Source organism: Leopardus geoffroyi, chromosome B2 (assembly GCF_018350155.1).
Source record: "Leopardus geoffroyi isolate Oge1 chromosome B2, O.geoffroyi_Oge1_pat1.0, whole genome shotgun sequence".
Taxonomy (NCBI): Eukaryota; Metazoa; Chordata; class Mammalia; order Carnivora; family Felidae; genus Leopardus; species Leopardus geoffroyi.
The window spans coordinates 142,904,996-142,925,947 of record NC_059332.1 but is presented as its reverse complement, the minus strand read 5'-3'; the positions used below and the strand labels follow the sequence as shown (position 1 = coordinate 142,925,947).

The window sequence follows — 20,952 nt, the reverse complement described above, 5'->3', positions numbered from 1 at the left end:
ACAGTTGCTGTCTGCTAGGGAAAAACTCAGCTGTAAATCTGCAGACTTAATCTCTCTCAAATCACACAAAATGACTATTTTTAGAACGGATGGCCAGAATTGTGAAGTTGGTAACATTCAGATCTTAATTTGTGTGGGCAAGTTCACATACTTCGCATGTCTAAATCCAAAGCAAAAGGACAAGAACGTGAGCTACATTTCGGGGAGCATCAGTGTAGTAGAAATCTAGGGCTCCGGTGAGTTTGATGAAACAAGGAGAGGTATTAGCTGGAGAGAGATGCTATTTGTATGGAGGTCTGGTGGGTGGTTAACGCACAGTCAAGTTGACCACTTGAGGACCTGCCTGTCTCGCTGTCTGATGCCGATCCACGTGAGGGAGGCAAGTGAGTCTGCTCCTCTTCCGTCCTTGGCTATATAGCACAGGGACTTTGTTAGTAAATGGTCAGTTTCAGCCCCTTCTGGCACATGAAGACACGCCACACACTCGCGAGCCTCACCTCCCGCTGCCCACGAAGCACACTGCACACTCATCTGGGCATCTGTTCATCTACTGTGCTGCCAGTCAGTCATCCAGTTAGCTGCCTGTCAAATGTCTACAATGGGCCACACACATTCCAAGAGGGCAGAATAAAACAAAATCCCTGCCCTCATGGAGCTGACACTGTGAGGTAGGACAGGAAGAGAGAGGCACATCTTAGTCTCTCTGATGGAGAGTACCTGACCATGCTGATCATGTCAGGATAGGGGCCTTGAGAAAGAGCAAGGCGGTCGTTTCAGACAAAGAGGGGCAGAGAAGGCTGCTCCAAGGAGGTAGTTTTAGCAGAGGCCTGAGACGGGCAGTCTGTTTATTTTAAAAAATTGAAAGCTTCCTCACCATATTACTATTTTTGTATACTGCAGTGAGTTGCATGCAGTCCTCTAAAAATCTAAGAGGAATGAAAAACAGGCTGTTCTTTCCATATTAAAGATAAGCTGCTCAAGAAAGACAACAAAAGGGTTAAATCCAGCTGTCCCAAGAGAGGGACAGTGAGGCTGTCCGAACCCACTGTTTCTGGCTGATGAGGGCTCCCAGCTGAGGACCAGGGACCAGCCCATGGAGCTGTCTGACCCTGTGGGTGCCAGAGGGCCCTCCCAGCCTCCTACAGCCAGGGCAGCTCTGCCCCTCCTTTCCACAGCTCCCCTAGGAAGTAGAATGTTTTCTGTCTTAGAGGAAATGCGCTCCAATGTCTAACATTGGAAGGGGACGTGTATAATGTCTGTAAAGGTGTGTACAAAGGGAATGTCTAATGTTTGTACAAGTGTGTACAAAGAAAGAAAGCCTTCTAGAACAGTTCACTGTTAAACAGACCAAGTCGGGTGACTGGTCACCATCAAACTGTGTTGGTGGAGCCACGGACAATTTTGAATATTAAGCTGTAATGATGTGGCAGCTGACTAAGGGGCAGTAACTAGTAAAAGCCAGCTCAGCATTCAGGCACCCAAACTGCAGTTTTAGAAAATGCACCATTCTTATATTTTCAAAGCTGACAATCCCAGGAAGGACTTTCTTCTCATCCATTTCTAGCAAACCATGGAAAAAGCACTCCTGTGGCAGCTTCGTAAGAATAGGTATAGGGTGGCTCAGGCAGTTGAGCGTCCGACTTCGGCTCAGGTCATGATCTCACAGTCCGTGAGTCCAAGCCCCGCGTCGGGGCTCTGCGCTGACAGCTCAGAGCCTGGAGCCTGTTTCAGATTCTGTGTCTCCCTCTCTCTGCCCCTTCCCCACTCATGCTCTGTCTCTCTCTGTCTCTCAAAAATTAATAAACGTTAAACAAAATTTTTTTTTTAAAAAAGAATAGGTACAGTTAGTCCTCAACAAAAAGGGTCAATATATACCCTTGCTAACAGACTCTCCTTCTTGAGTACAGAGTCTATGACCATACCTGCAATCTCTCATTTCACTTTTCAGTTTCCACATCCATCTCTTCCTCTCCCTTCTCTCTTAACATTTTACCCTAATTATCTTATATCAACAAAGGAACCTTACAGAATATAAGCCGACTCCTCCAACATGGCTTTCATGCAAACAAACATTCATAAAGCCACAACAAAACCAACAACCCAAATTACTGAAGCCTGCAAACTTCAGTCAGTAATGCGAACTCTAAACATCTGCTGTAGATGAACAGATATGCAACTACATATAGATGGTCCCAGAAATAGCTAATGAAGTAAATTATAGGATTTTCAACTACAACAGGTAGAAAGGAAAGGAAAAGAAAAGAAAATGAATTGCAGTGTATTTCCTTTGAAGAGCTTCAGCCATGGGCATTGCTGTTATGAGTAAATCAGGAGAATCCATTTTAAAGCTGAGGCTGCCTCAAGTTTGTGCCCAGCAACGGCTTTGTACGCAATAACCTACAATCTAATTAACTTGGAAATAAATTATCCAATCTAAATTGCATTTAGTTCTTTCTATAAACAGCCCAATAAATTTCCTAACTTCCTTCCTGCTATAAAAATGTCCCTGCCCTTGGACAACTTGAAACAGCACAGATAACATGTAATTTTAGAATCATTACAGAAAAAAGTTGGTGCTCTCTATAATTAATGTTGTACTTGATTTTTAAAATTTTATTTATTTATTTTTTTTAGAGAGAAAGAGAGAGCATGAGTGGGGGAGTGGGGGCGGAGGAGAGGGCAAGAGGGAGGAAGGGAGGGAGGGAGGGAGACAATCCTGAGCAGGCTCTGCACTCAGCTGCAGAGCCTGATGTAGGGCTTAATCCACTGACCCTGGGATCATGACCTGAGCCACAATCAAGAGTTGGTTATTCAACCGACTGAGCCATCCAGGCACCCTGTTGTACTTGATTTTTAGTAACACCATTACTTTACTTTGTATTATTGAGGCAATTTTTTTCAGTGGTTTAAACAGATCCTCAAATGAAAAAATGAATAATTTATTAAAATTCTGAGACACTATATGGATATTTTTCCCCAAAGGATGATCAGCTAAGCTCCCTTCCTCTCTGAGCCCCAAACAGTTAAAATTCAAGACCTATTTAGTTTCACAGTTGTATGTTACAGTTGGTGAGAACTTCTACACTGGTTGAGGCCGTTGAGCGTCTACCATATTCCAGGCATTTCAAACAAATGAAGAAAATGTGGTCTTTGACTTCAAGAAGGTAAGACAAGTAGACAGAAAAGTGTAATAAATATCAGAAGTATCAAACATCCCAGGGGGATGCTTCATGGAGAAGAGGGGTTGCAGCTGTTGGGCAGATTTACATAAGGATGTGACCGTGCTGGCGTTAAGGATGGTTTCCCCAGCTGAGATGGCAGGGAGGGCAATCCTTGTGGAAGGAACAGAATACCAGCAGGAGGGGTGCCCTGAGTCAGACTGAAGGGTGGACAACACTGAATATACTGGGAGTGTGTTTCATTACTTCAATTCACAAATAAGTTTTTTAATAACTGTAAAAGCCTTATTAACTCAGAAAGAGCTGGAAATGCCCATCCTCTCCTACCTGTCAGGGTAGGGATAAAAGTCAGCACGACATCTGAGTGAGAAGGCACATAGCCTCCTGGTTCAAACTATCAGCAGAAAGCACTAAAAAGAGCATATGTTGACAACTGTCCATCCATCAATGCACCAAGCAAATATTTACTGAGCACCTACTATGTTCCAGACAATGCACCTGCAGTTTCAGTTTTGTTAAGATGAAAACGTTCGGAGATTGGTTGCGCAATAACGTAATACAATTAACGATACTGAACTATACACTTAAAAATGATTAAGACTGCAAATTCTATTATGTGTGTTTTTCCACAACCAAAAAAAGAGAGCTATATTTAAATAATCAATGTCTGCATCTAATTGCAAATTTCCCCGAATCGGGTATACCTGCCTCTTTGAGCTGGGTAAGGTTAGAAAAGAAGTCTCTAGTTTATTATTGCCCCCGTCAATCATCAACTCACTCTCAGACCTGTCTCTACTACACCCCACTAAGAATTTCGTCCTCCATGAGAGCTGATCCAAATCAGAAATGAAGTGGTCTACAGATCTCTGGGAAATAAAAACAAATAGAAAAGGGCTACCTTTCTTTCCCAAAGATCTTTAAGCTTCCTTACTTACTGTTTAACAGTCATTTAGCTAAGATGCAGAAGTACATTACTGGCATAGAAAACAAAACATCAGAGTGAATAAATGAAGATTCAGCGCATACTTCTGTAAGTGCTAATTTCTGCCTGACGATAAATACCAGCTCCCTCTGCTTACTCACTGTCCACTCTTTTCAGTGGGGGATGTAATAAAGTATTTTGGTTAAAGGCAAAAACATGTTTCTCCCTTATTTCTTCTGGCTTACACTCCATAATTTAATTAAGGTCAACGAAAGATTAAAATCTGTCGAAGATAATTATAGGAACTATAGCCACCTCACGGTATTTAATGGAGCCCGGAGAGCATACTAACACAGTGGCGTTACAATGAAGGTCTGACACACATCCTTACTTGCACAAGCGTGTCCAGGGTGAAGATGTGCTCCCCGCGGACATTGTAGAACTTGACCATGGCACTCTTCAGAAGAGGGCCATTGGGGAGGTCACTGAGCTGGGTCTGCCGTTCCATGCCAGAGACGGCCAGGAGGTCTCCCTGCGTGCACCACTGGGCCACCACCTCTGAAATCACAAAGAAGACAGTCAGCATGAGGATGTGACCCTCCCTGAACCTTCACTGAAGTAGTTTAGAAAACAGAGCTGCTGAGCAAATACAATGGCAGCTCTTACCCTTTCTCTCACGAAGACAATAGCTACCCATTTCTCTGAAGACAGTACAGACTCTATTTAAACAGGTGTCTATCACATGGATGGGGAGCACAGCTCCCTGACACAGCTGTATCAGGCCAAACCACGTGACGAAGCTGGCATGTTAAATACCTAACTTCAACACCGGCATTACCGTCCAGGGATGTGCAGAAATCTGAGGGAGCGGGTAAGATCATTAATCCCATGACTCTCCATCTGCTGCTTGTGTCCCTGCCCTCAGAGATGATTCTAAGAGTATACAAATGCAAAAAGTAAGTCAAGAGCAAATTCTAAGTTTATATTCATTTGATTTCTGTGCACCACTGGGCAGATAAAGTTCACATAAAGGACTTATCTACATATGAAGGCCTTGACTTTTATTCCACATTGGGATGTTATGAGGGCTTAGAAAAGAAGATAAATACTTCTGTTGGATGGAGTGTTGTCAGAAATTGTCAGAAATTTTCACCCTGGAGATGTGATGCCCACCTACCAAGCCACTCGGTACCTATAAAAATGGCTATGAAAGGGTTGGTCAAATCCCAACGTGGCAATTTACTTATTCTGGCTGGTAAAACAAGCTAATAGTACTAATAAGATTTAGAGCATAGTTCTTCTCCATCAAGGCCCCAGAACCCTATCTGGCTCATACAGAAACCACCGACATCCAGAACTCAGAGGCCTGAGAGAGGCTGGACGGAGCTGACGGTGCCCTGTCACGACAGGACGCGTCTCAGAGCCGGGACCAGATGCCAGCAGGGCCTGGGCTCCATCAGGTCACAAACCATCACAGCACCTTGCTCTTATTCACACGCGGTGCCGACTCTGATGTTAGTAACAGCACATTCTGAGGTCACCAGTGCTCGGTGACTTCCTTTGAAGACCAGACTGTGGTCCCAGGACAAGATGGCTTTCTGGACCCAGGGAAGCGAGAGCCAGCCCATCAGGTGAGCCACCGACAGGAACTAGAGACGGAGGCAGCAGAGGGCTGAGTGAACCCAGCTACAAACACAGAACGAAGAATCTCTACAATCTGAGTCAGTGAAAGCATCAATAAAAGGAGCTTTCCCCCCCCCCCCCCCCCGCCCTTTTTCTTATAAAAGGATATGAATAAGGACAAGTACAAACCAGGAAATGAAAAATAAGTTAAAAGCATCAACCAAATATCCTGGTGAGTAAGATCTCAAAAAAGATGAGAGGGGGGAAGGCTTGAGGATTTGTGCACGTATTTCACTGTGCTCGGGTATCCAAAGGGCTCAGGTGCTCTGGTGAGAAGCCGGCCATGACAATGAAACTGAAATGACCTTCTCTGGATGACAGTTTTGGCAACACAAGGAAGTCAAGAGGAAGAGCCACTAATGCTGACAGGTAAAGGTGACACAAGCAGAGCCTGCGGTTGTTTAGGATGACAGCGTCCCTGCAACTGCATAAACGAAGAGGACAGCACCCAATTCCTGCGGTTCTGCCGCTAACCCGCTTTGGTCAGGTGGTGAGTGACGAACCCGCACCGTTCTTCTTGCTATTGTTTTAGTAAGATTCTTTGAACTTGCCCCTCAGAAAAGTGGGCTGCTGCTGGGCTGCTGTCCCTGTAGGGGCTGGCGCAGACACACAGTCCGCTCAGACACTGCTCGGCGACCAGAGGCTCTGCTCCCCACATGGGTGCCCGGGCCCGGGGAGCAGGAGTCCGCGCAGCCACAAAGCAGACGCCCAGGGAGCTCGTCCCCGCAGGCACCAAGTCATACTGAGACAGCCGTGGTCTCCACAGCCAAGTCATTGTTTAAAAGAGAACAAGTTCTGTAGGAGTAACACCACTTCTTGTTCTGACGATGACACAACCAGCAGCATCAAGGGCCTGAGCCAGTCCTGATGCACATGATGGGCAGGCGCTCACCAGGGGAGGCCAGCTTACCCCAGAAAACCCCATCACAAGGAATTCAGGAGTGGGAGTAAGAAAGAAAAACCACGGACTGTTCAGTGGCAACCAGGGCTGTGTGAGTACCTCCACAGGGGCTGAATCCCCAGGGTGGGACTCTAAAATCCTCATAAATTACTACAAAATCAAAGAAAAATCACATATTTATTCACTTTCTAGATTTCACTTCCATAAAGAAGGAAACAGAAACCTACATGAGGTCAGGACAGAAACTTTCCTGTCCCAGGAAGTTTTTATAAGTTTATATTAGAATAGAAAATAATCCCCAATGCCTTTGCCCGATCTTTTAGTAATAATTTCAGTTTCTAAGCCTCTAAAAATTTGTGTCAAAATATAAGCCAGAAGGAACGAACTAAATGCTTTATTCAGTAAGCCTCTTTTCACTTTTCCTGAAGCTCTCAGCAGAGTCTCTAAGGATGTGGGGAGTTCCAAGGCACAAAAGAGGCCCATCCTCCTAAAGCACTGATTTTCCTTGATTTTTTAAAAGTAATCTCTATGCTGAACATGGGGCTCGAACCCATGACCCTGATATCAAGAGTCATATGCTCTACTGGCTGAGCCAGCGAGGCACCCTGCTCTTGATGATTTTGAAGTGTCTGTGGATTTTTGGTCTCTTAAACATTTTATACACAAAAAAATTAGCAGAGTCACACAATTCTACTTTAGCTAGACAATCTTACGGATCTTTCTTGGTAAGAGCCGGAAGAGTCAAAATTTGACTTGTAGTGTGCGGTGAGAAAATTTGGTCCTTTTATATTAACAAGAGCCCCTTGTGTGGAGTTAGTGCTGGGTCAAAAACAGGCAGCCAAGTATTCGTGGAGAAAGAACAGCGCTCTTACCAAACACCACGTGTACTTGAGCTGCTGGTTGGAAGCCTGAGCGAGGTTCACGGGGGCCTTTGTCTCTTGGATGCCCACGTTGATGATTCGTCTATTAGTCATTAGATACATGTGTACTTGCGTGTGTACATGTGGATTTTGTGTTGAGAGAGAGAAAATGAGCATGTGCACAAAGGAGAAACAAATTAAGTAGCAAAGTGTGTGATGGTAAAATAACATGTACTTTTTTTCTTTAATAACAGTGCTGCTGTGAACATATGGAGGACTGAACAACACCGGCGTGTGTTCAGTGAGGATGATGGATCCAACCTCTATCAGCACAGACTGCAGAAGCAGACAGCACCACTGACTGGAACCACTCTCCTTCAAAACCCGTTCTTGACTTTTACCAGTATGGTGCAATGAAGTGACAAAAAGAGGAAATTCTGTAAAACAAAGAAACAAACCCTAGGAATTTAAATTCTTTGATTTTAAGACAAATGTGGGTGAAATGAGCAGTGCCTTTGAGAGCTTGCTTTACTGCAACGGATGAAGTGTCTAGGTCAGAGTTTCTGAGCGCATCACTGAATTGTTTTTTCCTTTTTCCCTTTTTTTTAAATTAATTAATTTATTAAAAAAAAATTTTTTTTCAACGTTTATTTATTTTTGGGACCGAGAGAGACAGAGCATGAACGGGGGAGGGGCAGAGAGAGGGAGACACAGAATCGGAAACAGGCTCCAGGCTCTGAGCCATCAGCCCAGAGCCTGACGCAAGGCTCGAACTCACGGACCGCGAGATCGTGACCTGGCTGAAGTCGGACGCTTAACCGACTGTGCCACCCAGGTGCCCCAGAATTGTTTTTTCCTTGAAGGGGAAGAGAATATGCTATCTCAAAATACGCCACACCGGCATATAAAAACTATTTTGAGCTGAAGGCAACTGAGAAACAGCAGATACAAAAAAAGCTCTCTCTTTTCCCCTATTTGCCTAAAAGCAGGGTGTAAATTTGTGCATGCACTTGCCCACTCTGCCCCCTGACCAGGAAGGACAGAAGCTAATCACTGGAGACAACTCTGGACCCTCATCAGCCCACACACAGCTCCAGAAGAATTTACATGACAAACTTCAGGAACTGGCCGTTATCTTCCATTAGTCCTCCCTGTTTACCTTCCCACAATCTGCTACCCTAGAAACTTTAAGTCCTTTCCCTTTGTCTTGTCACTTTTCCAAAAACGTTCTGTTCTGCTGTTAATATGCAATATAAGCCCAAGCTCTACCCACCCATTTGAGTTACTCATCTCTGAAAGCTTCCACAGCTAAATGCAATGCATGTGTTAATAAACTTGTTTCTTTTTCTCTAGTCAACCTGTCTTTGGTCAGTGTAATTTATAGGGTCCCAGTTGGAAAACCTAATATCTGTAGGGGGAAAACAGTCTTTCTTCCCCTACATTCTCAATAAAAAGTACAGTAACTACAAAAGGTAAAAACCCCAAATAAGGTGTACTAATTTATGGTTCACTATGTGATAAAGAGAAGTCCCCTAAGTTGGGATACTTAGCAGATTCTTCTTTAAGGCAGAATCTCCTCAGCAAACATCTGCAAAACAAAATCACCCACCACCCTATGAATCTGCAATCAAAACACAGTGTAACAGGTGGCGGAGAAGAGGGTGACCACAGGGACCGTGAGCTATCTGCCATTCTGTGTTCTTTGGCAACAACATAAATTACAATGTTGGTGATAAAGCAGAAAATATCATGAGTCATGTTTCTTCACTGGAGAAGCTCTCTGATGATATTTCTTTGAGACAGTAACAGAGAAAGACTAACCCGTTTCAGTCCACCCTATATGACAAGTGACCGACCTGTCCACCACAGGACAGATGACCATGGACGGAGCAAGTTGCCACACGCCACCTTAGCAGATTCTGGCGATCTCTTCCTAGTATTTACCCCATGAAGTCGTGGACAAAAAACAAAACAAAACAAAACAAAACAACCTGCTGCCGTTGATAGCACATGTAAGACTGAGTCCTCATAATATTCAGAAACCAAGACAGAAAGAGAAACTGCCTACATCCAGCGCCGATCGGATGACATCAGCTCACTTAAATTTCACCTAACTTCCTGCAATTAAGACGACTCCGTGCAAAAGCATGTCCCCCCATGAAAGTGTGAAAGATTTAGATTAGATTTAGATTTCTAGTCAGCCAATGGGAAGAATGCTAAATTTGCCTGTATTTTTAAGATGAAACTCAAGTCAAAAACTTTCACACTTGGGAAGGCCACCCAGGGTCACCTTCACAAGCCACCTCATATGCGTTCCTAACCTTCCACCACAGGCTTGGTGGGGATGTGTCAGAAGTGCTGCTCCAGTGCAATCTAGTTTGACAGAAAACAAAACAACACATTCAAGGAATTAAAAAATGTTTCCACAGGTAAGCAAGATGACAAAGATTCAGACAAATTTGCCATATGAGAAATACAAGGGAACTGACTGGTAAGTATGTTAATTTCAGTCCTGATCAGACACATGTCAGAGAACAAAGTTCAGGGCTCCAGGACTAGAGGCAGGTTCTGAGGAATTAATAAACTTAGTTGAAGGTTTAAAAGTAGAATTTCTGAAGAAGAAAAGAAGAGCCTGGACAACCGAATATATGTGAGAATTCATGATGACCACCCCTGCATGTTAGCTCCACAAAGGTCAGAACACTCAGAAAAGAACTTGCAGAAAAGACCAAGGAATGTGAGTTCATCATCATCATCATACACACACAGAAGTATTTACTCAGCTTCTAAAGGAGCCTATTTGTGGTATAAAGAGGGACTTCTACATAGTTCACGTCCCTCAGGAGTTTAGGCTAAATAATTCCTCACAATTATAGATCTGAAACAGCAAAATGGGACACCCACAAAAAGGAGAACTTGTAAGAATATTCTATAGTTTTCAAATGGAATCAAGAAGTGCTTAGGGGCAGGCAGACAGGTATGATGCACTCCAATCAACAGTTAAGTATACGGACTTGAGTCTCCATTATCATCCCTGTGATCCCTGAGTAATTCAGACAGGAAGCACATGACACAACTCTCTGGTCTCAGGCAAGTTCTGAGTGACAGTAGTAACTTGAACTGCACGTTCTGGTTTACCCCTGGTCTTCCGTTCGGATTATAGCAGGTCCCTTGAACTTTGAGACCAAAGGCAATCCAGGGATTTCTACACCGTACCATTTAATCCTGAAGAGACAGAACTGTTTTTCCAAAGAACTCATCAGGGTCACAATGCGAGTAAATATTCTTGAATTGCAAAATTCAGAACATGCCAAATGCCTATGGACAGTGATTTTCTTGTGAGAGAACACATTTCATAACATCTGCCAGGGAAGTCAGCATTTGGCGGTTGCTGTTTACATCAATGCCTCAGTCCTGCAGCTGCGGGAACTTTACCGCACAACCATCGGTGTCTTAATACGCCTCAAAGTAACAGGGGCTTCTGTGAAACTGCCGTGCTGGGTCTGCTGCCCCAGGAACGGCAGGTGCTGAGGTCCAATACTGTACTGACATCATGTTAGCCAGAGGCAAACACATACACCCAAGAGAGGGTTACTCGTTGTGGTAGGTAAAGACAGACAGGCGAAGACTGTCAGTAATCCCTCCTCAAGATAAGCCTAGGTGTCAACTTGTCACATAAGCAGAGGAGCAAAAGGAAGTGGCCTTCATTAACAGACTCCATTAAGCCCACGGACGGGCGGGAATGGATAAGTACTGGGTGCGGGACACCCACCGGAAGGCAAACGCACACAGGGCTGATGTGTGGGCTTAGGGTCACGTGCAGCCTTCTGTACCTTTCAGCCCTGAGCGGATGACAGTAGGAGACAAGTCGTCGTAGTTGTTCATTAAGCTGATGTCCCCCGAGGTGAAGCTGACGGTGAGCAGTGGCTTGATGTTCTGCACCGGGATGGGATACGCTGCTGGACCATCTGCCGGGACAAAAGTGCTGAGTAAAAAGGAGGCAAGGCACACATGACCCAAATCTAGGACACACTGCTGCAGTCTGGCAGAGGGCTTTAACAACTGCCTGACACTGCAGACCAGACTCTGGACTGGGATGTCACTGAGTAAGGCAACACTGTACATAGCACTCAGGAACTACGTGGGGCCATCAGGAGGAGCGCCACCGGGGAACCCTGGAATGAGAAGCAGGACGGGGCAGACGGCCCTGGAGGCACCAGGTGGGGCTCTTTGGGCTCTGCAGTATGGTGATGAGAACACATGTGAAGATTATTAACTCATGTGTTAATGCGTCATGTTTCTAATGATGTGTAAACATAAATTGTTATTCTAACGTCACAGAACACATAAGGATGGTGGAAAGAAGGATGAAAACAATTTCTTAATCTTCGTCCAATGTACAGAGAAAAGTTGCCTTTCAACACTAATGCCCGTTCATTGGACATTATAGGAAATAGGGAGCCACAGCAGCCACAACGAGTAAGTTTTACCGTAAGAGACTCCAAACCTGGAGAGAAAGCCAAGGTTGGCTGTGGCTCATAAACAATTCTGCTACATCTGCAGTGCACAGCCAGTATAAAGAAAATTGCGCTCTGTAAGTTCAAGGAGTACTCATGGATGCTAAGGAACAACTGTGATGGGTCATGTTCTGGATTCTTCCACATGCTGCTTCAAAAGTAAAAGTCAGTCCCTCTCACAGGCCAAGATAAATGAGGGCTCTTTCAGAAGGCCCCCTGCAGGCCTCATACCCGTGCCGAGTTCATCCCTGGGAGCCATCCGGAGTGGGCTGGCCTGACATCCGCACACTCGCCCCACCTCAGCCCTGCCTGTGGAGGATCCTCAGGTATTACTTTCCTCTGCTTCACTTTCAGATGCTGTACGTACCTACCTCTGTGCTCAAATCCCCTAGGCCACCAAGAAAAACCCAGCTCTATGTGAAAGGCAAATCCCAGTCATCCTCCAAATTGCCGCATGGCTCTGAGAAGGGAAACGTGTTAAAGCAGCAGCCGGGGTCTAAATTCTATCCTTGGACTCATTCTGAACCTGCTTTATAACCTGCTCTCTAGATCTTGTTTTTTTCCCATAATACATGGGGCTAAGTGAATCTGCAGTCAATCTAGTAAAGTTCTGTTTTAAAAGTGTGCTGACAAGTATCCAACCTTGTGTAACACGGACTTTATTATTATGAGGCTGGAGAAATAGTCAACACTTCACTCAGGTTGGGGCCCTACTAGGAAAGGGTATGTTTATGTCTCAGATGGAAGTACATTCTCCTTCCCCCAACCCCATGCACCCTGAAACACTACCCCCAACAGATCTAAAGTTTCTTTCATGTGGGGCGCCTGGGTGGCTCAGTCAGTTAAGCAACCAACTTCGGCTCAGGTCATGATCTCATGCTTGTGAGTTCGAGTCCCATGTCAGGCTCTCTGCTGGCAGCTCAGAGCCTGGAGCCTACTTCAGATTCTGTGTCTTCCCCTCTCTCTGCCCCTCCCATGCTCATGTTCTGTCTCTCAACAATAAATAAACGTTAAAAAAAATTGTTAAAGTTTCCTTCATGTGAAAATAGTGGTCTCCTTAAACAAACGACTGGATGAATGTGTGAATATCTCTGGGAAGCATCATGTCTTATATCATGTCTGGGACAAAATGAGAGCATTCCAAGTACCAATGGGGGCAGATGCCGATGGGGGACACAGTTAAAGATCCATTCCCCGGACCAGCAGCTCACAGGATGAATGTGCCCACAGTCACTGGAGAGGGGAGCAGTGCGAGGACAGAAGTCCTGCAGCAGTATGACCAAGTCTGATCTCCTACTATTTCACAATGTATTTTTCCTTTAAAAAAAAAGAGGAATGGGGTACTAGGGAAGTGCCACGGTCCTGAGTAGGCCAATGATGAATGCTGCTGTTGGTGATGGCCAGCATCGACATCAAAGGTTTCTGGCTTTTTGTGTGTGTATGTGGGAGGTGTGTCTGTCACATGTGTGGGAGATAAAATGCACTGCAAAAGGGAAGGAGGCTGGAGTCTGAAATCATCCCCACCAAGAGTCTGAAACCTTTCCTTAGGTCCAAATATTAAAAAACTAGATGCCAATTAATCTAAACTGACATTGCTGTGAAACTTACAGGGGAAGACAGGTTCTTCTGAACTGAGAAAAGGAAGTTTCCCCCCAAAAGACAGAAGAGGGGCATGGACAGCAGCCCCATGTACTGGCCTGCATTACAGGCAAAACTAATCCTTTTCTCACACAACTAAAGCTACAGGTTTTAATGACAGTAGGGATTTGAAACACCACAGATTAAGTTATAGTAATAGCACAGCATTTCTCATCTCCAGCTCTCTTTATTCTTGCTAAGCAGCTAAGCCCCACAACTCCCTAGGGACATGAAAAGGGTCATTTCATGTCTAGCGAAACCTAAGCCAACGGAGCTTCATCCACCTGCTCGGTGATTCTGAGAAAAGGGATGGCAGAGGGAAGACAGCCGAATCAAGACCAGACGTCAGGCTGCCCTGCCTGGTGCTTCACCGGAGCTCTTCCCAGTGGGTCAGGGCGCTGCACCTGTGGTGGACTTCACCCTCCTCCTCCGGCTTCCTACCTTGGGGCGGGGAGTAGTCATCTGAGTCCGTGTCGCTCTCGCTGCTGTCCTCCACCAGGAAGGCGGGGCAGTTCCAGGACATGCTGAGGATGCCGTCGGACTCGTGCAGGAGCACGTGGGCCAGCATCCTGCCGTGGCAGTCCATGACGATCACCTGCCCGTCGGCCGTGCCAAACAGCACCTGCAACCAAGGACGGGAACCTTTGATGGACCAGGAGAAAGGACTGCGGTTTCTGGCAAAACTCATCACCTTAACTTGTTAAGATGTACAAAATATATTTAGGACTCAAAAAAGAGAGCAGTTAAGTAGCTGAGGCGATACACAAAGCATTAAGTACCAGAAACTTAGCTGGCTATTAACTTGCAAGCATTTTAGTCCTCCAATACTGAAATGTGACTAATGGCAAAATAAACACATTTGTTATGGAGTATGGATATTTACAAATACCAGCAAAATCACTGTCTTTTTGCTCACTGTTTTTGTTTTTTGCATGTTCTATTCTTTTGGTTGGAGAAGGAGGGTTAGGAAGAGGGTAATATTTATTTTTCTTGAATGAAAAAAAGCAGCAGCGGAGGTTTGGTAAGAATTTCTCAAATTGAGAAGAAAAACTTCAGGTTTTTCTGAAGTTATATGGTTATATAAGCAGGTTATCTAACCATATTTGGAAAAGATGCTCCTGAAATAGTTTGTCTAATGTTTTATTTGACTAAGAGGAACAGTCTTTTGTATTAATAATTAATGTTATAATGTATTAACAGTATTAACACATTCACTGAGTGCTTACTTTGTGCTAAGCACTATATTAAGAGCTTTACCTCACGTATTGTCAAAATAATCCTGGGAGTTAAGTACCAGCACTGTTGATAGCTCAGATGGGCCTGACACCCTCACTTCACCTGGCCTGGGGCACACACGCAGGAATGTGCTGGGGGTGCAGGCAAGTGCATGGGCAGAGCTGAAGCACAGGCAGGGCAGAGGAGAGGTTAGCCCCCCTTCATCGGAGCAACAGAGGCACCATCTCACAGCTGCTGGAAGCCCCCTGACATGAGCTGTGTCTTCTAGCTGGATGACCGACCCCACGGGAAGCAGGACCTCCAGGGGGAGCACACCATGTTCTCTTCTGTTTGTGTGGTGGTAGTTTCTGCATCTGTTGGCATTTAAAACTTTGTATCTTCTGTGTTGTTGTTTTTTTTTTTTTTCAACGTTTATTTATTTTTGGGACAGAGAGAGACAGAGCATGAACGGGGGAGGGGCAGAGAGAGAGGGAGACACAGAATCGGAAACAGGCTCCAGGCTCTGAGCCATCAGCCCAGAGCCTGACGCGGGGCTCGAACTCACGGACCGCGAGATCGTGACCTGGCTGAAGTCGGACGCTTAACCGACTGCGCCACCCAGGCGCCCCTGTATCTTCTGTGTTTAATGAGATCCTTGTGTCCATCAGCAACTGATCAAGAGAAGCATGCAAAGTCTTTCCATCTTACAGATGCAGAAACAACCTGAGAGGTCAAGTCAGTTGACAAGGCCATTAGGTGATCAGGCCACCGGGCTCTCTTACTGGAAAGACTAGGATTTACACAGAGGGAAAGTTACTTAGGGTGTGTTAGGTCCTTGCCTCCTTTTGCTATTAAGATTTTGACATTAAGCTCCTTGGGGGCAAAGACTGTCCACAGCTATCTCCCTGGCACCTAACAACTTTGGGTACAGAGGGCACTTAATAATATTTATTATTAAATAAAGTCAGTGACCATCAAAAGGCATTTTTAGTACATAAATCCTGACTATTAAGATAGATTAATTGCAGGGGAAGATCTATTTCATTTAAGTAGTAAAACACTCACAGAATTTACAGAGCTGTTTTAGAATAAATCAACTGTCCATCAAACATTCCTTTAGAAACGCCTGGGTGGCTTAGTCAGTTGAGCATCCGACTTCGGCTCAGGTCATGATCTCACGGTTTGGGAGTTCGAGCCCCACATTGGGCTTGCTACTATCTGTGCAGAGCCCACTTTGGATTCTTTGCCTCCCTCTTTCTCTGTCCCTCCCTGGCTCACACTCTCTTAAAAATAAACAAACATTAAAAAAATATTCCTTTAAACATGTCTGTATTTTAATGAATGAAAATTTTAAAAAAGGCTCAAACCATTTTCTCCAGGGGCAATAAGGAATCTATTACTGCACTGGGCTTTAATAAAAAACACACAAACTACTAGGAATACAATAAAACACTTTAGAAGAAGCTGAGTTTTTGGCTAGCAATGGAGAAAACTAGTATCTGCTGGCACGTCTGCAAAGCCCTCGTGCAGCACTGGCACAGGGATCAAGACACTGGGGGTGGTCAGACCTGCTAAAGCCCTAGAAGAGGCACCTGCTGAATGAGCTTGGTAGGCAGTTTTCAATGGTGATAAATATGGAATGTGACTTCTTGTAGCTTTAACTGAGATGTAAATTTATGTATTTCCAAGGAAAAAGATGTGTGGGAACCTATCAGGCCAATATCATGGGTGATGTCCCCAGGAAGCAGGCTGTTTTTGTCCCCCTTCCCACATTCTCCTTAATTTGCTCACGTATGTTTTGAAGAGCAGCCATGCCTTGGTGCTGGGTGAAGGGGTTATTTGATATAATTTATGACTTCTGTTTCTAATAAAGATAGCTCATTGGCAGGCCACAGCCAGCAGCAGTTACTTTTCACAAGTACCCAGAATTAATATGTACCAATCTCAAACAAGTTTCCACCCCCTGCTCTTACGGGTTCACATTACCCTGGTCTTCCACTGGTGCAATCATCACTATTTTCATACCTTTCTGTGCAATATTTCACTTCTGACTCCCATGCTAGACTGTAAGCTTTTCAGGGCATGGCCCATATGTGCTCTGCTCACTACTATCTCCCCAGGGACTGTCATAGTTGATGTCACATAGCAGTAACTATTTGTGAAGGGAGGGAGGAAATGCCTCTGCATTGAAGGATATTTTGAGCAATGCTCACATTTTTCCATTTTAGAGAAGAACAGATACCAGACGATAGAATAGACATCTAATTTCTGAATAAAGGATGGGTGACTTAGTGAGGCATCAGTGTTCAACATTACACTAAAGCCAGCCCCCAAATTCCCCGCCATGAATCAATTCCAACTATAGCTCTCCTGGGAAGATAACGCACTATTAAGATCAGAGAGAAGGAAAAAAGCAGCACTAACAGTCTAGTTGTCAAGCGGTGATGGAGGAAGTTACTCTGTTTGGAAGAAGTATGTCACAGATAACTCGAGAACACTGATACAACATGAAATCAGATTTTTAAAAAATCTCTTCTATTTCAAGTTCTTTTCATGCCTAAACACTTCCAATGAGACAAAGCTTATGTGAGCAAAGGCCTGTAAGAGAATAAGCCAGAGAAGTCTAATAATAATGAATACACAAACAGGCACATGCGTCAATCTCTGCTTCTACTCCCTAATTCTGGTGCTTTAGATAGGTTGGTGCTGGCTCCTCCTTCCCAGCTGTGTCTCTTCTTCTAAGCTTGGTCCTGGGCAGTCTTCCCTCTCTAGGAGATCACAGTTGTGTTCATGGCTTACAAAGATCCTGTCCAAGGCTGGCTCGTGCTCAAGCCTCTCCCCTAAGCTCCAGACTCCCACATCAGACTGACTACCTGCCATCTACACCTGGATGTGCAAAAGGCCCTTCAGAACCAACATGTCCCAGATAAAATGCATGACTTCATCCTTTCCCCAACCTACACACACACACACATACACACACACACACACACACACACACACACACACACACACACACAGAGCCAGGTCCTCTTGCAGCAAAGACTATGGCTTGTGTTTTATCTCCAATGTCTAGTACAGTGTCTGGTATAGAACAGGTGCTCAGACATCATGTGTGAAGGCTTTGGAGACCTACCACATAGAATTAATCTCATTCTAACCATGCCCCCCACAGCACTTTCAACTTCGCTGTTTTTGCATACCTCTTTCCCGTTAAACTGTGAGCTTCTTGAGGACAGGTCTGCACCCCCAGGTTCTCATATGTTGCTGGTCACAAGCAAAAATGTTCAGGGACTATTAATAAACGTATTTCTGCCCAAAGCTTTGGCCTTTACTCAAATTTTCCTACAAATGAAGCAAAAAATTCTTTCCTTTCTGTTTTAAACTATCAAATCCTCCCATAAAACTGGCCTCCAAAATACTTGCAATAATGGATAAAGTAAATTTCTGTCTCATATTTTTCCTGCTGTTTTCTCTGTTGGATTGCAGGCTTCATGTCGGGGCAGGGACAATATTCCCTCTGTTACATGTACACCAAGAACCAAACAAGCTGGGAGAAAGCTGCTGGTCCTCAGGCCACACCTGTTCAATGGCTGTCCCTCACTTCAGGCAGTGTTTAGTAACCGTGTACTCCATTCTAAACTATTTTTAGATGTAATTATTTTAAAATATAACACAATTATTACCAGTAATTTAAAATGAACCAAGCCACAAAACAAAGGTGGTAGGAAAAAAGATATAAAATCATTCACAAGATTTACGTTTTGGAACCAGTGATATGTCACCACTATTTTTATTTTGGGAGACCAGTATTCATCTAAATTCTTGAATAAAAACCATATTAGGAAGTTTCAACTATAAAAATACACACTTCTGTAAATGCTCACCTCTTTTGTAGCAGAGTTTAACTAGTAGCCATTGGAACTAGTTCCAGAAGGAATTGACCTTTTTGTCCGTTTGCTTTTGTGATTTAAAACTAGGGGGGCAGATAACAAAGTGATTATACATTCCTACCAGTAACCTCCACCCTGTTGGTGGCAAATGTCTAAATGTGCCACTGTGGAGACAGGAATGAAGGGACCATGTCCCTTTGCTCTTTAGAAGGATTCTTCTCTTCAGAAATACCACTGAAGTCAAAATTTATTTTTGAAAGACCTCCCTATTGGGGTTTCAGAGCACTACCTTTCAAATGCTTCAAGACAGACTGGAATATTTTGCAACTAAAGAGTCACTGAAATCAGACAGTTGTAAATGACAGAATTTCTCAACTGATTAACAGAGTATTTCCTGGAGTTTTTTTTTTAAAGATGAAATGTAATTTCACAGTTGACTATATCAATAATTTCTAAAACAGACATTTTAAGACTTATTCTAGGGCACTTGGGTTGCTCAGTCGGTTGAGTGTCCAACTCTTGATTTTGGCTCAGGTCATGATCTCACGGTTCATGAGATGGAGTCCAGCATCGGACTCTGTGCTGACAGTGCAGTGCCTACTTGGGATTCTCTCTCTCTCCTCTCTCTCTGCCCCTCCCCTACTCATGAGTACTCTCTCAAAAATAAATAAGCATTAAAAAAAAAAAGAAGACTTATTCTGATAAATATGGGAAAGAAACCCCACTAAAAATATCTACAATAAAAAATTTGTACCTTTGGGTTAAACACGTAATTTTGGTCTTTGCACTGCTTCACTGCAGAACCTCTTACAAACTAACTCATAAAGGTGACACACTATCCTATGTTTAAAGAGTTTCAGAGAAGGAAAGACTTTCTGCCCCAGGCATCAATTTTGATGTTAAGTAATTCCCACTGTTAGAACATTCTTCTCCAAATCTTTCAGGCTCCATTTTTAAGTTTATTCACCCTTCTAAGATGCCCACACATGGTTTCTGGGGTGGAGGGAAATGGTCTGAGTACACGTCTAATTAAAACACACATTTAACTAGAATATCTCCAGAAATCATTGGAAATAGCATTATCTCTGGGGAAACAGAACTAGGTGGCTTGGGGATGGTAGAGGAAATGGGATTTTTCATCATATATCCTTTTGAATGTTTAAAATTTTACACCATGTAAATACAGTATTAAAAATATATTTAAATATGCACTGAATGAGGTAGAGAAAAGTGTTGCAGGAATACAGCTCTTTATCAGGTCTTTGGAGTAGGGTGAAAATGTGAGATCATGATCGGAGCTGAAGTTGGACACTTAACCGCCTGAGCCACCCAGGCACCCCTAAGATCATATCATTTGTAAACAGATACTTCTACTTTTTCCTTTCCTATTCAAATGCCTTTTATTTCTTTTTCTTGCCTAATTGCTCTTAAATTTCCAGTACCATGTTGAATAGAAAAGGAGAGAGTGGTCATACTTGCCTTGTTCCTGATCACAGAGCTAAAACTTTCAGTTTTTCACTGTTAAGCATGATATGAGCTGTGAGATCTTCATATATGGCTTTTACCATGTTGAAGTAATTTCCTTCTATTCTTAGTTTAGAAATTTTTATTATGCAAGTGTGTTGAATTTCATCAAATATTTTTTCTGCATCTATGGAGGGGATCATATGGTTCTTATCCTATATTCTGCTGTTAATGTGGTGTATCACATTAGTTGATTTTCATATTTTGTACATCCTTGCCTACCAGGAATAAATCCCACTTGCCTACTGTGTATTATCCTTTTAATTTGCTACTTAATTCAGTTTACTAGTATTTTGTTGAGGATTTTTGCATCTATATTCATCAAGGATATGGTCTGTAATTTTCTTCTAGTGTTTTTGTCAAGCTTTGGTATTAGGGTAATGCTAGCCTCTTAAAATAAGCTTGGAAATATTCCCTGCTCTTCAAGTTTGGGGGAGAGAGAGAGAGAGAAAGAATGGTGTTAATTCTTTGAATGTTTGGCAGAATTCACCAATTAAGCCATCTGGTGCTGGCATTTTCTTTCCTGTGAGGTTTTTGATTACTGATTCAATCTTGTTGCTAGTTATAGGTCTGCTCAGATTTCCTATTTCTTTATGATTCAGTCTTGGTAAGTTGTATGT

General features: G+C 43.7%; 1 protein-coding gene across 3 annotated transcripts in view; it reads right to left on the bottom strand.

Moving 5' to 3' along the window:
* Positions 1-20,952, bottom strand: part of TULP4 (TUB like protein 4) — a 243,759-nt gene that overhangs the window by 28,087 nt on the left and 194,720 nt on the right. For all 3 annotated transcript variants that reach the window (XM_045500167.1, XM_045500168.1, XM_045500169.1), the window contains 3 exons: positions 14,142-14,322; positions 11,379-11,513; positions 4,493-4,659 (listed from right to left, as the gene is read on the bottom strand). In XM_045500167.1, coding sequence (XP_045356123.1) covers positions 4,493-4,659; positions 11,379-11,513; positions 14,142-14,322 — 483 coding nt within the window. The remainder of the gene's footprint in view (positions 1-4,492; positions 4,660-11,378; positions 11,514-14,141; positions 14,323-20,952) is intronic.